The 17,457-nt window shown below is 40.0% G+C and overlaps 1 protein-coding gene across 1 annotated transcript; it reads right to left on the bottom strand.

The window, feature by feature from the left end:
- Window positions 1-426: 426 nt before the first annotated feature.
- Window positions 427-17,343, bottom strand: ergic1 (endoplasmic reticulum-golgi intermediate compartment 1). The gene is made up of 10 exons (XM_034121234.1): window positions 17,184-17,343; window positions 11,771-11,832; window positions 7,866-7,938; window positions 7,330-7,424; window positions 5,051-5,175; window positions 4,407-4,511; window positions 4,260-4,320; window positions 3,942-4,042; window positions 3,140-3,262; window positions 427-1,715 (listed from the first exon to the last, which is right to left on the bottom strand). Exons 1-10 carry the CDS (start codon window positions 17,201-17,203, stop codon window positions 1,608-1,610), a joined length of 873 nt encoding a protein of 290 aa, XP_033977125.1. The 5' UTR covers window positions 17,204-17,343; the 3' UTR covers window positions 427-1,607.
- Between the last annotated feature and the right edge of the window lie 114 nt (window positions 17,344-17,457).

Here is a 17,457-nt window from a genome sequence, read left to right on the forward strand (position 1 = left end):
CTTGTTGACAACAATCTAGAAGATGAACACTTCCTTTTGAGTTGGACAATCTAAAACCTACAACAAGCTGGCACAATGTATCCAAAACAAGGAACAAGTTCTTGAGATAAATATGCCTTCCCTTCTTGAACACACTAAATCTAAGTTTTAAATCAACTCCTATTCAATTTGCAGACCCAGATTGTTTTTGGACACACCACCTCAAAGAAGCTTTGGATATTAAACCCTAAAACAGCTTGAATGCTCTTGATTTTTTGTTTTTATCTGATTTTAAACCAATTATTTATCCATTTCTTTCCCTTTTTGTCTTTTTCTTTGTAAACCATAAAATATGATTTGGAAATCGTATTGTTAAACTGAAAAACAAAATTAGGAAAAGAATGAATGTGACAAGCTTATAGAAACATGAACAAAGAATGACACCAGTGGTTTCTATGGTACCTTTACTCGAGGAACACATAGCATTACAGAGAACTTTGAGAGGGAACAGGAAGTGGATGACCTCAACAGTAGAAAGAGCAGTTTGATTATCACCATCGTTGATCTTTTTACAACCAAACATCATGGTCTACACATGTTCTCCTTACAAAACCAATTCTTCTTTACAACAAGTAAACAAATTCCTGAACCGGGTCAAAAAAAGTCCAATAAATCCATCGTAAAAAAAAAACAGACATTCTCTAGATTTTCTGAGATAATTGAGAAGGAATGAAAAAAGTAAAAGCAAGGACGGTTAACAGCATTGATGATATATTTGGTTTAAATTGACTGAAAGGTAAACAATGATCACTGGTTTGAAAATAAACTCTAGAAAGTGAATCTACACAGAAAGTTGTAACATGCAAGATACTGGTTTTAGTGGCAGCCACTGCAAACAGACAGAACAACACATGAGAGCTGATGATAATCATGGAAGAGGTGACCTAAAGGCACATGGTTAGAAACTGGCCATCAAAAAGTGTATTGGATGGAACAAACTGACATCAGATGATGCAAAATGTTGTTATGGAAACACTTCAAAGTTCAGCCTATTCACATACCGGCTTAATGTACCCAAACACTTCCCTACAATGATTGTTCTCCTTAAGAGTGACTGGGTAAACAGACTGATATACTGGTTGAACTGATCCTTTAAAAAAACATTTAAGTGTGTCTTGTTTGTACATTTTACAGCCATAACCTGAACACTTCCCTACAATTGAATACATTTAGAGATTTGTGTCATACACACATAAAAAAAAGAAAATGTAATATCAGCCTTTTTGTTTTGTTTGACTTCATTTTAAGTGCAGCCTTCAAATACCCAGATCGGTTGAACTTTGACACACAGTACTTCATATTACCAGTAACAAAAGAGCTTCCCTCTCCTCCCTTTACACTGAAGATGTAGAAGCAGTCATGTGATAGTCAGCATCCATGCGTCACCAGATGGAGCCTGAGAGGATCTTCAGTAACGGAGACGCAGTCTTGAAGCCTGGTAGTTAGATCGAGCGCCCGGAGCCACGCCATTGGTTACGATGATACAATCTTCAAAAGGAAGTGGGCTTTGATTTAGCTAACAGGCTTATTTTGCACTTTAAGTTGAAGGGAGGAGTGGGGAGCGGTCCTCAGGACATTTTCCCAATCTGGATCTTCTTCCAGGCCTCTGAGGCGGTGAATATACAGGAGTCGATGATTCCTGCCACTGTGAACGTCCCGCCCACGATGGCACAGATCTACAGAAAACAAGTCTGTCAGTCTCGCTGTTTCAAATCTTTGAGGTTTTCTTCTGTTTTTACAATGTCAGCTGCTTCTCATTTAATTGTAATTATAACAATACACTGACACTGGAATGTGCTGGAATCCAGCAAAGAGTCCTGCTGCAGCTTGACTCACAGTCTTTAACCATGACTCATGATCACACTATGAGCAGCGTCAGGTCCTAAGGTCCTAACTCATGCCTGAAGTCATGATAAACCTAAATAACTGAAAAGACAAATAACGGTTTAGCTCATCAGCCAGGCAGCCAATTGAATGCTGACGCAGTATCAGCCAGCAGGAAACATCCTGAGGTGGTTACAGGCTCAGCCAAAATTCCTCAAATGACGAAGTCAGGTATGGAGGGGGGGGCAGAGAAAGGAATTTAGGATGTCATAGAAATAGTTTTTAACAAAATATAATGACTGAAATAGTTTCACAGTTTTTATCTTTTGTAAAGTTGTTGAAAAAAAGCCAGGGTTGGAGTTGTCCCTGTTTCCAGTGTCTGAGCTAAGCTAAGATGGGATAGCTGTAGCTAGCTATATAGCTATAGAAATTATTCATGTGAGAAACTACAGTAAAAGTCTAAATAAGTATAATGTACATTATACAAAGTATAATGTTGTATAATGTGTTTATAATTGTTATGATATGACGTTTGTATGACGTACAGCCCTTTGAGGATGTTTTTGTGATTTGGGGCTATAAAACATTTTGATTTGATTTAAAGGGGACCTATCATGCAAAATGCACTTTTGTACGTCTTTTATACATGAATATGTGTCCCCTGTGTTCCAGGGAACTCACCAAGTGTCAGAAAACACAACCCTCTCTATTTTCCTCCATACCCAAATCTCTAAAAAAGGGGCTGCAACGGATCTGATAACTGATCCAGATTTGAACACTGTCCTGACGTCAGGACAGTGGCGCTACGGCTATTGGGCCAACTCCGCCAATCAGGAGGAGACAGCCACGGCCATTGCCGTTCGAAAGCGCTGGAGACGCTGTAGTACATATGCCAGGCCTCTAGATGGTGCTGTTCTCACTGAATCAACCCTTGCTAAAACAGATCTAAAAAATGTCAAATTGAGCGAAATGAGGCATGGCTAAAATGCATGATCTGTTTGGTATTTTGAAAAAAAAAAAAGTATAAATATGCCTTATATAGGTATGGTCCTACACTATATTATTCAAATATAGCATGATAGGTCCACTTTAAACATAGTTGTTTGAGGATGTCCCAATTCCCAAAGTTTGTAATAGCAATATGTTTAAAGCCTCAAATCACAGTTTCACTCTATTTAAGAGCTTTCAAAGACCTTGAATTAAACTGAGTTTATTTGAGGATTTAGAGGCAACAGATCTTTATATTCTGTCAAGGCTCTGAGAAGACTTCACTCACTGTTGTGACGAAGCGGTAGAAGGGCTGTCTCCTCTCCGTGTACTTCACTGTGATCGGACTGAGGTCGTATCGGAACCAGATGGCTGGGATGATCCTGCCCGTGTGGCTGTACGCAACGTATTCCTGGACAAGATGACAAAAAGGAAAGTGTTACAAAACATTTAATGAGTGTTCGAGCTGCGCCTGGGGAGAGAAATAGATTCATTTAACACCGAGACGGGTAAATCCCATTATGTTTAGAAATCCATTAAGCTCAATCTTTTATTTCATCCTTATCTCCAGTGGTGGCGGGTTTATGAGTCGTTACAGAATTGGTTTCAGATAAAGTCATAAATGCTTCCTTGTTGTAAATGAATCTTGGATGAATTAAAGTAATGAAGTCGGCAAGAGGAGGCTACAGTCAATTGATGTTGTAAAAATCACGGCAACAACACAACCAAATTCACCCAAAGGAACATTTACAGCATTGAAATGTCCCTCAGCTGGACCTGTATTGACATTTTGACGATGAGATTCAGGAATATTCTGCTCACTTCCTCGTTTCACAGCTGATCTGCACTGTGATTACTCCAAACCCAGCTGTCAGTCAGTTCTAGGAAGTGTGTTTATGGTTTGTTGACATCTGGGGAGCGTTTCCAGTCACTAGGGGCGCGCTTTCACTTCTGGGTGAGTGCACAAGTTAACACGGAGATATATGCTCCGGCCATATGCTGGGATGGTCAAGCTGCTGCCTTGACACTCGCAAAAACAATGCATGACACAGAGGGAAAGGGAAAGATGGAGAATATGAGAGAGACGGCACCTTGTTGGCTACTGTGTACTGGTAGGAGAACCTGTGTTTGCCTGTCAGGTCTTCATACACCGTTGGAACGATCTTCAGTATGTAGTCGTGTGACGCCAGAGCTGCAGGAGAGAAGCAGAGTCATTTCAGTCAAACGTTTCCAAAAATGGATGTAGTGTTGATCATGACGCAACTAGCTGGGAGCTTTTTTTATTTGAGAAGGAGCGTCAGCTGTGGTTCCACTTCGGATTTGATACGCGTCCACGAGGTGTCTCATTTCATTGCATCATCCTTGCATAAAAGTCACACACTGGATTAGATGACTATGCAGATACGTACGATTGGATGACAGCCGATTAGCCCCTCCCAATGCATTAAAGGCTCCTTGGACTTTTTTTACCTGTGTGACAAAAGGAATCTGTGTTCAGCCTTGGTACAGTAGATGTTATCTGTTTCCTGGGGTGTGTTTGTGGTGCGTGTCCTGACCTGGAGCTTTTCTCCAAACACCAGCTTGTGGATGTTGTGGGTCATGTCTGGGCTCTGGGGCTGGGCTGTGGCGCTGTGTGTCGACACATGGAAGTTTCCTGGTACCTGCAGACACACGTACACACACAGGCAGCTAGGTTTAGCTTAACGAGAGCACCTGCAACACATTTGGTTAACTAATGACCAAGTCTGAACACACACAGTTCGTTGGAAACTAAATGGCCTTTACCTCCGGAAAGGAAAAAGCCACTTTAACAAGTATTTCCAAATATTCAGCGAGCAGGAGTGATCAATGTACAACAGCAGGGCGAATCATCTTAAATAGCCTGGAAAGACTGACGCACAAAGATGGCGGTGGAGGCAAACAGGGCTTCACAGGGCCCAGACTGCAGACGTAACTTAAGCTGATCCTAGGGCTCTTCCATTTAGCATAACTCAATTTTAGACTGGAGGAGGAAGACTATGTTTAACTCATGTGCAAGACAAATAAACAACCAGATACTTCAAGAGCCACCAACATACTGGGGCTCTTATCCAATCCATCATAATGTAATAAATGGGCACAGAAAAAAGCTGACTCTTGATTTTCTCTTAAGTCTGAGTGTGTTATTCTTCCTCTCCACTGTGTGATGAGGAGGTCTTACTTTGTTGATGGTGAACTCTCCTTCAAAGCGACAACCGTCCCCCTGGTTGAGAGGAATCTTCATGGAGTTGTCTATGTGACCGACCTCGTGGCGGCCCATCTCATCCTGGATGTCCAAACCCACCACTGAAGACCCATGGGAGATCATTAAAAAAATAATAATAAACTCAAAAGAAAATTAAAATAATATAATACAGTTTCCTCTGCTAGTTCAAACTTTGACTGTTTTCACTGATAAGAAAATGAGTCTAAAATGAATCAATTAACTATGCATTACAAAAATTACTTAACCAACTTATTAATTTAAGATTAATTTAAGAAAGTGTACATGTTTTGTTTTATAATTGCCATGAGTGGAATAAACTAATACATATAAAATACAAATATAATATTAGGCATAAATCCAAATCCAGGTAAAAAATTGTTCAGTACCAATACAATATTTTCACTTTGATTAGACAACATTTAACTTCTATACCAAACATCTGCAGCTGTTTTGTATTTGAATCCTGATCTTTATATAACAATGTAAATTGAAAATAATTATATACACTTAAATTATGAGCTTACACAAGATCTCACACACACAAAATCACTATTAAAATTAAAAATGTTGCTTTTCTAGAAATTAACTTAATTAAATACATAACTTCACAGATCTTTTTATGACTCTTTATGAACTAAATGATGAATAGGTTATCAACAAAATCATACACAATGAGAATTATCAGTAGCTTTTCTTTTACAGCATCACAACCAAACAAACACAGTTTTTATTTGCCGGAGGAATAATAAGAGAAAGTCTGCAGAGGGTGACCCACAGAGTAAACACACAGAGTCCAAACAGACCACCTATCCTGCCTGTCTGTGTTTTTCCATCCATCCAGGCCCCCCTCCCCCCCCCCCGCCCCCCCCCCTCCTGCAGGCCGGCGTGTGTTGGCACCCTGGCAGTGGCCTATTTTCAGATCCGGCCTGTGCTGTGAATTGGCCATCAGTGCAGGGGGACGGGGGACGGGGGGGACGTGTGCTGGACCTGTACTAAAAGCTCCACATGCCGCCCGTCTGACCTTTGACATTCAAGACATGTTCGACCCCCCCCACTCCGTCTATCAAGATCTCAAAATACAGCGCGCGGACATGAGATAAGTCTGCCCCTGTGAGCTGGTTATTTCTCCTTTTTAAGACATTTAGAACTGGAAGTGTGTTCATGTAAAGCGGATCGGGGGGGGCGGGGGGGGAATTATTATAAGGTTATTACAAGTGGTTCTGCTTTTCCATGAGGTCACAAATCGAGACCTGGCAACCCGTAAAGGTCAGTGGAGGGAGAAGTTTAAATGTCTAGATCCGGAACAGCACAGCAGAGTTGATAAATAGTAAAAAAGGGATGGAAATGCCAGCTTTTCCATGATGAAAAGATTTCTCGCGTCAGGGAAATTTGTAATGGATGACAACCTGATGTACAATATTAACTCACAGGCTGAGTAACATTTCTACTCATTACATGCAGCTGCAGTGTGGTTAGAGCAACATGTTTAAGCTGTGATTTAAGAGGGCCCCACATTTCTGCAACCAAAAGTTTAAATTGTGCAAATAAACAAAACCGCCATACATACAATCACAGGGAGCTTTAATTGGACACGGCATGAGAAGGCCTTTGTTTAGGCATGCCATGAGTGAGACGGTCTAAACACATGGCCAACAGCTGTGTGTCAGCATGCCAAAACCTCTATCGCGGAAATCTGGACTTTGTTTTTCACACAAGCATTTATTAGCGTGGCCATTTTTGGATATCGCTTGAATCGAACAAATGTGTGTTTTTTTCTGTGCTGCCTGAGCCTCTGTAAAGTGTGTCATTGGGCATAGTTTCTGACGGGAGTCATGGGTAAAAAATAACCAGTGACTGCTCTCCATCCTGCCCACTTCTCTGACATCCGATGCAGCAGAGAAGCCAATGGAGGCCACTCAGATTGCGCCTGTGTGGCAGAAACAGATCAAACAGGGGCGACACAGGCCTGAAATCTGCTGTTATCTAACTGACACACACATAAAAACAAACCATTATGAGTCTACTTCTTTATCTAGGGCATCACTTATCTTTTGCCAATATGCTGTGTAAAATTATAGGGCATGGTGGGTATGATAAGGTCTGATGAAAGGGAAAAACAGAACTATAAAGAGAGCCCATAAACAATGTGAAAAGAAAAACACACAAACAGAAAGTGTGATGCAGAGAAGAGGTGTGTAAAGTAGTGTATATGTATATATTACGTAAATACTCACAATCACAGTGTAAGTTTGGCAAACTGACGTTTAAACTCACTTCTATCTTCCCACCACTCTCTTTATCAGGATCATCCACATACAGTTCATTCACACTGTAAGGCACAGAGAAGGAAAGCAAATGGTTAGATGAGCTCAAACTGAACATTTAATGAGAAAGAAGAAATAAACTGCTTTTTCCGTCCTACAATACACACTGCTTTAACAGTGGAGGATACATCTTCTGCCAAATTAATGTCATTTCCTCCCTGCTACACACCACCTACCGGAGTCATCCCTTATTACACATTTCTAAGAGGCTGACGCACACACAAAGCCAATTTCCTGAGAGAAGAAAACTGCCTCTGTTCATTGGTTACAACACATGCGGAGCTGAATACATCATAATGAGGGCATTGACATTCATGATTAAATCCCCGTCTTGTATGTGTCAGACAGCACGTTCTGTGCCCGTGTGGCAACAAAGGAACTGTCCTCTCGCCACAGGATATTACAAGATACAGCCCTTATTCTGAGATGTGATGATCGATACCTACATTTCTGTGGCTATGAATCCCGTCAGCTCAGACAGGAACAGGAAGAGGATGAAGAAACAGCAGAGGATGGAAACTGTGGGCAGAGAGGAAGAAAGTTAGAATGAATATTAAACTTAAGTCCCTGCTGATCCTCTGACGGCATTTATTTCCCATTAATCCCAAAATCACACTGGCGCTTCAAAGGATGATGCAGACCAAATGAGCCGGGCTGTTCCCGCCTTTAGGGATGGTTGACCTAAGTTATTGATATTAATGAAATCACAGCGGCCATAAAATTCCCTAAATAGCCGTTACACTGACGGTGTAAAGCCTGCCATTACGCAGGTTTTGAAATACTACTTGAGTCATTACACATTAAATAGAAGCTAAACAGGCGGACATTACAGCATATCTGCTTTAAAGGGGTGAGCTGATGCTAGTCCTACAAACAGCTCCTTTTAGGTTTCCTTAGACTAACTCACACACTGTTAGTCACTCATACCGAACAACTCTGATAAAGAAGTTTTAAGGATTTAACTTGAAGCTAGACAGAAACCAAATTAGGAATATAGACCTTTACGTATATGTATTTTAGTTCAGTCTGAGCCTAAATAAAGCCTGAGCTTAAAAAAGAGAAGGCTGTCTAACCTATCAGCCAGAGGGTCATGCAAAACGTCGTCATGTGTTTAGTAAGATAAATATGGAAGGAACTGATCTGTGCTGCGCAACATTGGTCTATCCGGTGTGGTGAGAGCCTGTCAGAAAGCTCTCACCCGGCAGGTGTAGCGTGTTTATGTGGCAACTGTCTCCTAGGTTCTCACAGTCACATGACCTTGTGGTTGGCAGGCCAAACCTGCGGCCTGTGAAGGCTGTACATAAGGTAACGTTTAACCAACAAACAATAGGGAGTGTCGCTATGACACATAGGTCACCAATTCAGGCTGATGAAAAGACTTGTACAGTAATTATTCCCGGGCTTCAAAGGGCGAAACACTAGCACGGGATTACTAAAGATCAGTGTAATAATGGTTTATACTTCAAAAGCTACGTAATGGAAATACTGACAAAGAGTATTGAGTTGTTTTAATTTAAACTTGAGCTCATCCTTCCGATTGCTCACATGTGGGATGAAAGAAGATTATAAAGTAGCTTATTTGTATTTCTCAGATCTGTGACAGAAACAATCAAATACACTTACACCTAGTGGTGTAAAGTAACTAAGTAGATTTACTCAAGTACTGTACTTAAGTACAATTTTGAGGTGCTTGTATACTTTACTGAAATATGTTTTGCTACTTTGTATACTCCACTACAATTCAGAGGTAAATAGTGTACTTTTACTCCACTATATTTATTTAATACCTTTAGTTACTTTACAGATTTTGATTATTGATGTGAAATATAATCAATATATAATCATCATCACACTTAAATCAGACTTTAGTTCCACCTGGAGTAAATTAACAAGCTACCCTGCAGTATACAAAGTCATTAAAGCTAGCTGAATCTTTACCAGCTTTGAGAACACTTTAATGATCAATAATTATAATCAAAACATATCATATTTTATTATGAAATGGGCCAATCTGTCAAATTAGTACTTTTGGTACTAGTAAATGTTGATGCTAATACTTTATCTTGATTACAATTCTGAATGCGGGTCTTCTACTTGTAACAGAGTATTCCTACACTCTGGTACTTCTACTTTTACTTAAGTACAAGATCTGAGTACTTCTCCCACCTCAGCTAACACCACAAATTGGTCTGGCACATACAAAATGTGCATATCTGTAATCAGATATAACATATAACTCCCAACTCCCCAAGGCTTATTTCCCACGACACCGCACACAGAGCTGCGACTGTTTTATCAACACAGGCAGGACAAACCAATTATGACAGAAAATCCATCAAACAACAGACTGATACATTATGTTCAAAGCAGGTTCGGAAACCACTGTGGTCAAAACAGAGTTATTGTTCACAGTAAATACCGTAATAATTGAACTCAAAGGAATGTGGCCCTAAGAGAAAATAACAAAAGCAGACGGGGTCAAATATTTGGCCTTTTGTGAAGAGGGGGAGCCGAACATGTGAGTGCCGTGGGTTATCTGACCTGCGGTGGGTTATGTAAGAACAGTCGTCTAAAATTCGAATCAACCGTGTGCCCTCACTTGTAGACAGTGGATGGAGACAGGAAGGGTGTTGATTGTGCACAGGAAGTACTTCCATCCACTTCCTCATTGTTCAAAACTCTGCGGATGTGGATGGCAAATCCATTCTCTTCCATGTCATCCAGGAAAGTGTTTATAATGTGTCGAAAACTGCTCACTATGCACCGATTATTATATATTAAGATTTTTATCTTTTAAGATTATGAATTTACAATATTGCAATCAGCTAACTTTTTCTAATAATATATCATTTTTTCCCCAAAAACTCTATAATCTTAGATACTGTTTTTTGTGTATAAGATATTTTGCTTTAATGCCAAACCTTTTGGGCTTTTTTTTTTCAACACACAGTGGACTGGAACCCAAAATGATCACTCCTTGATACAGGAACAAAAACGGTTAATGAAATCAAACGAAACCAAAAGATTGACATCTTTGCGGCTGATTCATCATGACATCAGTTTAAATTGATGTTAACACTACCTTGTCATTGGCTTATAAATAAGTAACCAATGCTAGTAAATGACAGATTGGAGCCAAAAATGTGTCATCAGGAGTTTTGTCTTGCCTCAAGCAGTGAATAATCAATACAACTCACTGATTACACAATGACTTATGGATGACGAGTAAACACAACACATGACTTGACAGGAAAAGCATTTAGATTTCCACTGATAACTTCTCGGGCCCGAGGTGATGGCTGAGCACGATCATTAACATTCTTGCCATACTAGTTTGTGCTGGAACAGGTTGGTCCCTGTGCTGAAGGACTCCGTCAGGATGTACCTCTGCGCTGGGATAGGCAGGCGCTTCAACTACAGCTCCGCCCTGGCCTGAACTATTCCTCAATACATCCACCTCTCAAAGCAGTGAATGGTTCCTCTTTCCATTTACCTTTCATTGATAAGTGTGCATATAATATATCACAGGTAAGTAAATAGTGTGTCTTCAGTCCAGCAATGGTTATTAGTGATTGCCATTTAGGAATAGGCAGTATAGATAGGATCATATTTGATAGAACACACGCCTATCAATTGAATCAATATCATTATATGGATGAAAGCCTGTTTTTTTCACTGTTCTTTCCCCCCAAAACAACCTTTACAATATTGTGACATCACAGCAAAACGCTTGCTACCACTCAAGGCTAGTTAGATTGCAAAACTAATTATAATGAACCATTAGGAAATAAGAAAACCTTTTGGGTACACACTTTCATTTTCTAGGTAAGAAAATGTATATCACTGTCATGTCTAAAAGCTAAATGCAAAGCTATAGCCAGCTTAGCATAAAGAGACAGCTAGCCAAGCTCCGTATAAATGTAACAAAATCATCTTATTAACACCTCTTAAGCCCAATAATAAACAGGAGTTTACCGAATTTAAAAAGTGTAGACACGACATGGACAAAAAAACATGTTTTTATGAGGCTAGAGCCAATAGCCACTTAGCAAAAAGCACATTCATTCTTACAAATTAACACATCACATTTAGTTAGTTTAATATGCACATAAACCAAAGTGTAAGAACCTCAATAAAACCCCAACCTGTTATTTGGTGTGGTGTTAATATGTTATAAGCTGCTGAAACATGGTGTGTGGTATCAATATCTTCAATGAGGGGATTTTAAGTTTGTGATTGAATAAAAAAAAGATCCTTATAGCACCGAATCTAACCATATAGATGTGGACAGATGGACATCTTTAACTTGATAACGTAGAAGCTCATCATGTTGTGGTGAAGGACTACTCACTGAAAGCCCCTGTGTATGTGGGCTGGGTGAGATCTTTTGGCACTTTCCTGTAGATATCGAATCTGAGAAGAGAAAGGAAGAAAGAAAAGGGAGGGGGGGAGTGAGAAAAAAGAAGAGTGAATGTAAACACTACGTGCTGAGAAAAAAGGCACATGCTGTACCCATAAGGCAGTGCGATATTACGGAAGAGTGGAAGAATGTTAGCTCTGGACCAGCGCCATCACACACAGGTCCAGACAGCCAGCCGCAAAACACACACACACACTCTTTACAGGGTTACACCTCTTCCTTTGAATGTGTAATCTGTCATTCTGACCTGACCCTAACAAAAGCCTCTGACGCTCAACAAATACAAACGATAACACAACGCCAACATTAACACACAACACTAAAAAGACACACACACATCATAAACACAGCTTCAAATATAGAGCAGTAACACCAGCAGTGGAGGTGGAGGATGAACGTGTAAGACTGCTGTTCTTTTTAAATCATCTAAAGCTTTAACTTGACATTTTCGTGTCTACATTTGAGACTGTGCGTAGATCAGTGAATCAGAAGCGGAGGAGGATCATTGCAACCTGCGCCAATCGACTCTCTTATGAAATACTCTTGTTGCCTATTTGGCGGAGCTGAGAAGGTGGGAAAAAAGCTGCGACTCAACACCAAAACTATTTCAGTTCATGAGATCTTGCACATGTCCTTTTTGGGGCAGTGAAACATTTTAAACCCCAAACCCCTTCGCTCACAAACCCCACCCACCCACTCCTCCATCCCCATGTCCTTCCAGAACTCACATCTGCTCACATTTCTTCCACCGGGCGGTGAAATAACCACAGCTGATGTGGTCATGGGCGGGGGAGGAAGTACAGGGGGGGGGGGGCTTCCTGTCCAGCCCTGACCCCGCTGCTTTTCGTGTTTGGCCTCAGCTTTCACTCCTTTGTTTTCATCTACAGCTAAACAATCCTAAACACCTCTGACTCTTCCTCTGTCTCTGATCCACATCCATCGATGACTTTCTGAGTCCCTGTCCCACTGGTGTGAGGTCACTGTGTGCTTATAGCTGGCAGGATGCATAGAGAGCTTCAGAGATGGGACTCGCTCTGTTTGAGGATCAGAAACACTTCTAGAGTGACATACTTCCTGAATGTCAGGCTTATTAGAGGGAGGGTCTCTTTCCTCTTCACGTCCCCTCCACCCAGCCTCGGGACTGAGCTCCGGAAGAACCAGACAGGTGGAGCATCGCGATACAGACCCCTGTCGTGTGAAAACCCTGAAAGTCTTGTTGACTTTCATCTTTCTCTCTTCAGTTCAAGGATTATTCACTACATACGTTAGGGCTTTCCTGCATCTCAGAGACAGAGCCTAGAGCCTGTTTACGAATATACGGCTTTATACACAATATGTTGAAATAATGTATATGATATCAAGCGAGTATACTTTGATTACCAATTTTTATATCAATTAGTATTAAGTTATTCAGACATTTTCAATTTAAATCAAATTACATGGATGTCCTCTCTTATGTTTATAATCTCTTATTGAGTTTTTCTCAAATTAAAAGTGACTCGAGGAATGATGTTGAAGATTGAAATCTAAATAATTATCTGTTAAATCACTATCGATTGCCTAAAAAGGTTACAAATATCAGTGGTCTCTCCTAAAGCCCACTGATGAAAGCCCTTTGTTTGCAGTATTACAAATGACGTGTCTGTTGAGAGACATATCCGTAAAAGCACGTAAGCTTTGAATTAAGATTCCAAAACACACTTGCAACTACGGGTTATCACCTTAGACACGCCACGTAGAACGGCATTAGAGATTGTAAGTTTAAATGGATTTGATGTGTATTGCTTTCAAATGAATACATCTTGGAAGTATCAATCAGCCATTAAGATATATTTAATTGTACGTTTAAAATCATATAATGTTTTGCACACAGCACAAACAGCTGATATACCTTTGAGACATATTTTTGGCAGTCTATCTCAGAGACGAGATTATTAATAGTTAGAGAGACCCTCACATTTTGCTGTAGGATCACAAACCCTTATTTTTAGGCGACAAAGTTTCCCTCCGCTAATGGTGAATGTGAGCAAGGAAACAAAATCTAGCTCGTCTGGTCACTCGAGACGCGAGACAGAAACTGATGCTACATGGGAACTCTAAATAGTCTCAAATGCACCTTACTGTACATCTGTCCACCAACAGTCTGGATATATCTAGACACAAGGTCTGAATTACACTTTCAATTAAGGGCTGGAAATAAGGACAAAAATAACAAAATGGCATAACCGCACTATCTTTGTATTGATATTAGAGTAAGTAAGTAAGTAACATATAAACTTTCCAATATATGGAATACTTTAAATATGTGAATCATAGGACTTCTATCTAGATTTAACACTGTGCACTTCAGTCACATTAAATGTAATAAAATGATTTTAAAAGTACAGTGAATCATAATTTATATTATTGCAGAAGAAAAGATATCTTCATTTATGACATCGATATACTTTAGTTTACCTAAACATATATATAGAATTTAAAGTATATCATTAAATATCACTGAAACTGAATGACTTGAAATATAGAAAAAAGGTAAGGTGAACACAAAATAAAGAATCCAGTAAGGTGTATTTTTTGATGCATCATTTAAATGGGCATACTCAGTTTCACTTCCTCTGCTAAGAACACGTTGTTTTCATGAATACTAATTGTGACTGCTGAGAGTTCACCTCTCGACCCCTCGTCGATGTTTGTAATTTCCTGAATTACAGTCAACACACGTCCCTCCGTCACTTCCCACTGCTCAGTCTTCTGTAAGAAGGGCTCAGATGTTTTGTTTTTAGTAAGGACATGTTGTACCAGCATCTTTCTGTTGACACCACACGGCCGCATTTCAATGAAGGGCCCTTGCTAAATAAACCATATCTCACGAATGAGTCATAGCGAGTCAGTGGTTCAGACTTTTCTATGTTTCGCTGAGTAAACCCACATAGCGGATGTTTATGAATAACGTTCTCTTTCTCACATATGCTCACCTCACATCACAAGCTATAAACAACACATGTACCTCTGACTTTATTTACGTAGGTTCTATTCATTAATCTGACCAAAGTGTACGTCAGGTATCAAACAGCAAACAGTCACCCAAGATTAAATGATATGACATCTATTGACAGTGAGCATCCTCACTGAAGCTCTAAAGTTTCCATGATCTGATTATCCCCAAAACAAACACACTAAATTATCAGGTTAGCCGAAAACACATACCTGTTTGTGTCAATGAGATAATCTGATACAAACCCTTTAATTATTCACTTATTGGTTCAGCAAAGCTGCTGTTCAGTCTTTCTGAATGACGTTTCCCATATTAGAAGCTGATCTATTGATGATACTACTTTTAAGTAAGTAATCACTGTAATTGACATTTTAGGTAATGTTTCAAGGAAAAAGACATTCCAAATACATATATAGTAATGACAAGATCTACGGTAATGTATGTTGCTACACTGATGACTAACCCTATTTCTGAGTGGGCGAAACAACTATTTTTTGGTCAATCAAACCATTTCCATTGTTGCAGTGCAGGTTGAGCATGTTCAGGGCATCCAGTCATAAGCATGTGAACGGGACATGACCTGTTCATAACCCGCTGACACACACACACGCACACACGCTGACACACACACGCTGACGCTGACACACACACGCACACACGCAGACACACACACACACACACACACACACACACACACACACACACACACCACACACACACACACACACACACACACACACACACACACACACACACACACACACACACACACACACACACACACACACACACACACACACACACACACACACACACACACACACACACACACACACACACACACACACACACACACACACACACACACACACACACACACACACACACACACACACACACACACACACACACACACACACACACACACACACACACACACACAGCCTGTATTGAAATGTATTTCGTTATTACAACACAGCTGTGGTAAGTGGGAAAGATGCGATTATTTTTGACAGGCAGCTCATCTGTGTTATGCAAATGATCATCCTTTTCAAAAGCAGTTACCAAGGTGACGTGTTCAGCTTGTTTTACATTATAACATTTACAGTTATATAAAACAGAAAAATCCTCACACTGGAGAAGCTATAAGGGAATGTTTGGAATCTGTTGCTTTATAAATTACCAAAATTATAAATTAATTAACAGAGGTTCAGCACTAGTATCTCACCCTGGGAATTCACTATTTTGTCCATGTTATGGTCTAAATCAACTATCACTAATTACCAAGAATGACAATCCTGTGCCATTTCTTGTTTTTAGTTTATATATAGTGGTAAAACTCAGTCAATTTATCGATTCAAAGATACAAAAAACAATATTGATTGTGGATTAATTGCTGTACTCGTTGTTCAAGCAACAATTCTAAACAAATCCCACGCAGTCTCTTGTTAATCAAATATGAAGCTTTGCTGCTTTTCTTTATCATATCATTATGAATTGAATATCTTTGGGTCACAAAAAACAAGACATTTGAGAACACCCACTTGCAAAAGTTGTGAAGGGCAGTGTTTTACTACTTTTTGACATTTGATGTAAAAAATGTAATCTGATTTTATTTATTGATCATGAAAATAATCATTGATTGCAGCACTAAAACTTTAAGTTGCACTCCGATGTAAGGATTGTGTATATGATTGCAACACTGTGAGTTTGACAGGAGAGCAGTCAGTATCTGGAACAGCCCTGATTATGAAGTGACCACTTAGTGCAAACATCCTGTTCTTCATTTTAATTAGGGTGCGCTCTATTGACAGTTTCAAGTGAGTTTCAATAGGTGAGAGTATTAGCTCTGTGCCTTCTGCCCAAGTATCTATAGGTTAATGGTCCTGTCAGTCAGGTGTATTTCTGACTGTTCATTGTCTGTTTTAATGTGTATTGGTGGCCAATGGATCTTAATGCTTTGTTTTGTGTACTGGGATAATTGTCAAGGTTTGATTTGTGAATAAGACTGAACAAATGGCAAAACTGTAGTGGACTGTTCCTTAATGCACTACCGTTATCAGTTTCAAGACTTGCAAGTGTTAGGATGAATGAGGAAATCTGCACATGCGCAGGCATAAACCTACACAAAAACTGAACTAAATCTGAGCATGAGTCCACAAACTATACCCCCCCTGCGACAATGTAGCCCATTCATGCCAAATGTGAATCAACACCGTTACAACTTCGCTCATTAGTAGGCGATGCTATGCCAACCATTAATTCATCCAGAGCACACACACAGACTGTAAAAAACCCGCCAACGTCTCTCCACACCTCTCACAAAACAACCGGAAGCTCCGTACTCACCTCCTAACATCGAAAGGCATGATGTTTGCACGTTTGACAGGGGGATTAGCAGACAAAGCTACAAACAACAGGCTAACACACAGCTCTCTTCTACCGGTGGTTTATCGGTACCGGGCTGACGTCAGCTTAGGACGCTTTGCAAAATCTGATTGGCTGCGAGCTACTTCCTGTTCGCAATGATTCTCTTTCCTGTGAGAGCGCTGTATCGTTTGTATGGCTTTACGTTCGTTGAACAAAGTTTGCTTTTATAAATAATCATGGAAGTAACAAATTA

The sequence above is a fragment of the Trematomus bernacchii genome, unplaced genomic scaffold (genome assembly GCF_902827165.1).
Source record: "Trematomus bernacchii unplaced genomic scaffold, fTreBer1.1, whole genome shotgun sequence".
NCBI classification, from domain to species: Eukaryota; Metazoa; Chordata; class Actinopteri; order Perciformes; family Nototheniidae; genus Trematomus; species Trematomus bernacchii.

Bases quoted from the DNA above. Each gene is read 5' to 3' on its own strand.
- ergic1 (XM_034121234.1), bottom strand. From the start codon at position 17,203: ATGCCTTTCGATGTTAGGAG. The intron at 4,512-5,050 runs GTAAGACCTCCT...GTGTGTCTGCAG, and splicing joins GAGAGTTCACCATCAACAAA to GTACCAGGAAACTTCCATGT. The intron at 4,043-4,259 runs GTACGTATCTGC...TCTCTCCTGCAG, and splicing joins TAATCGGCTGTCATCCAATC to CTCTGGCGTCACACGACTAC.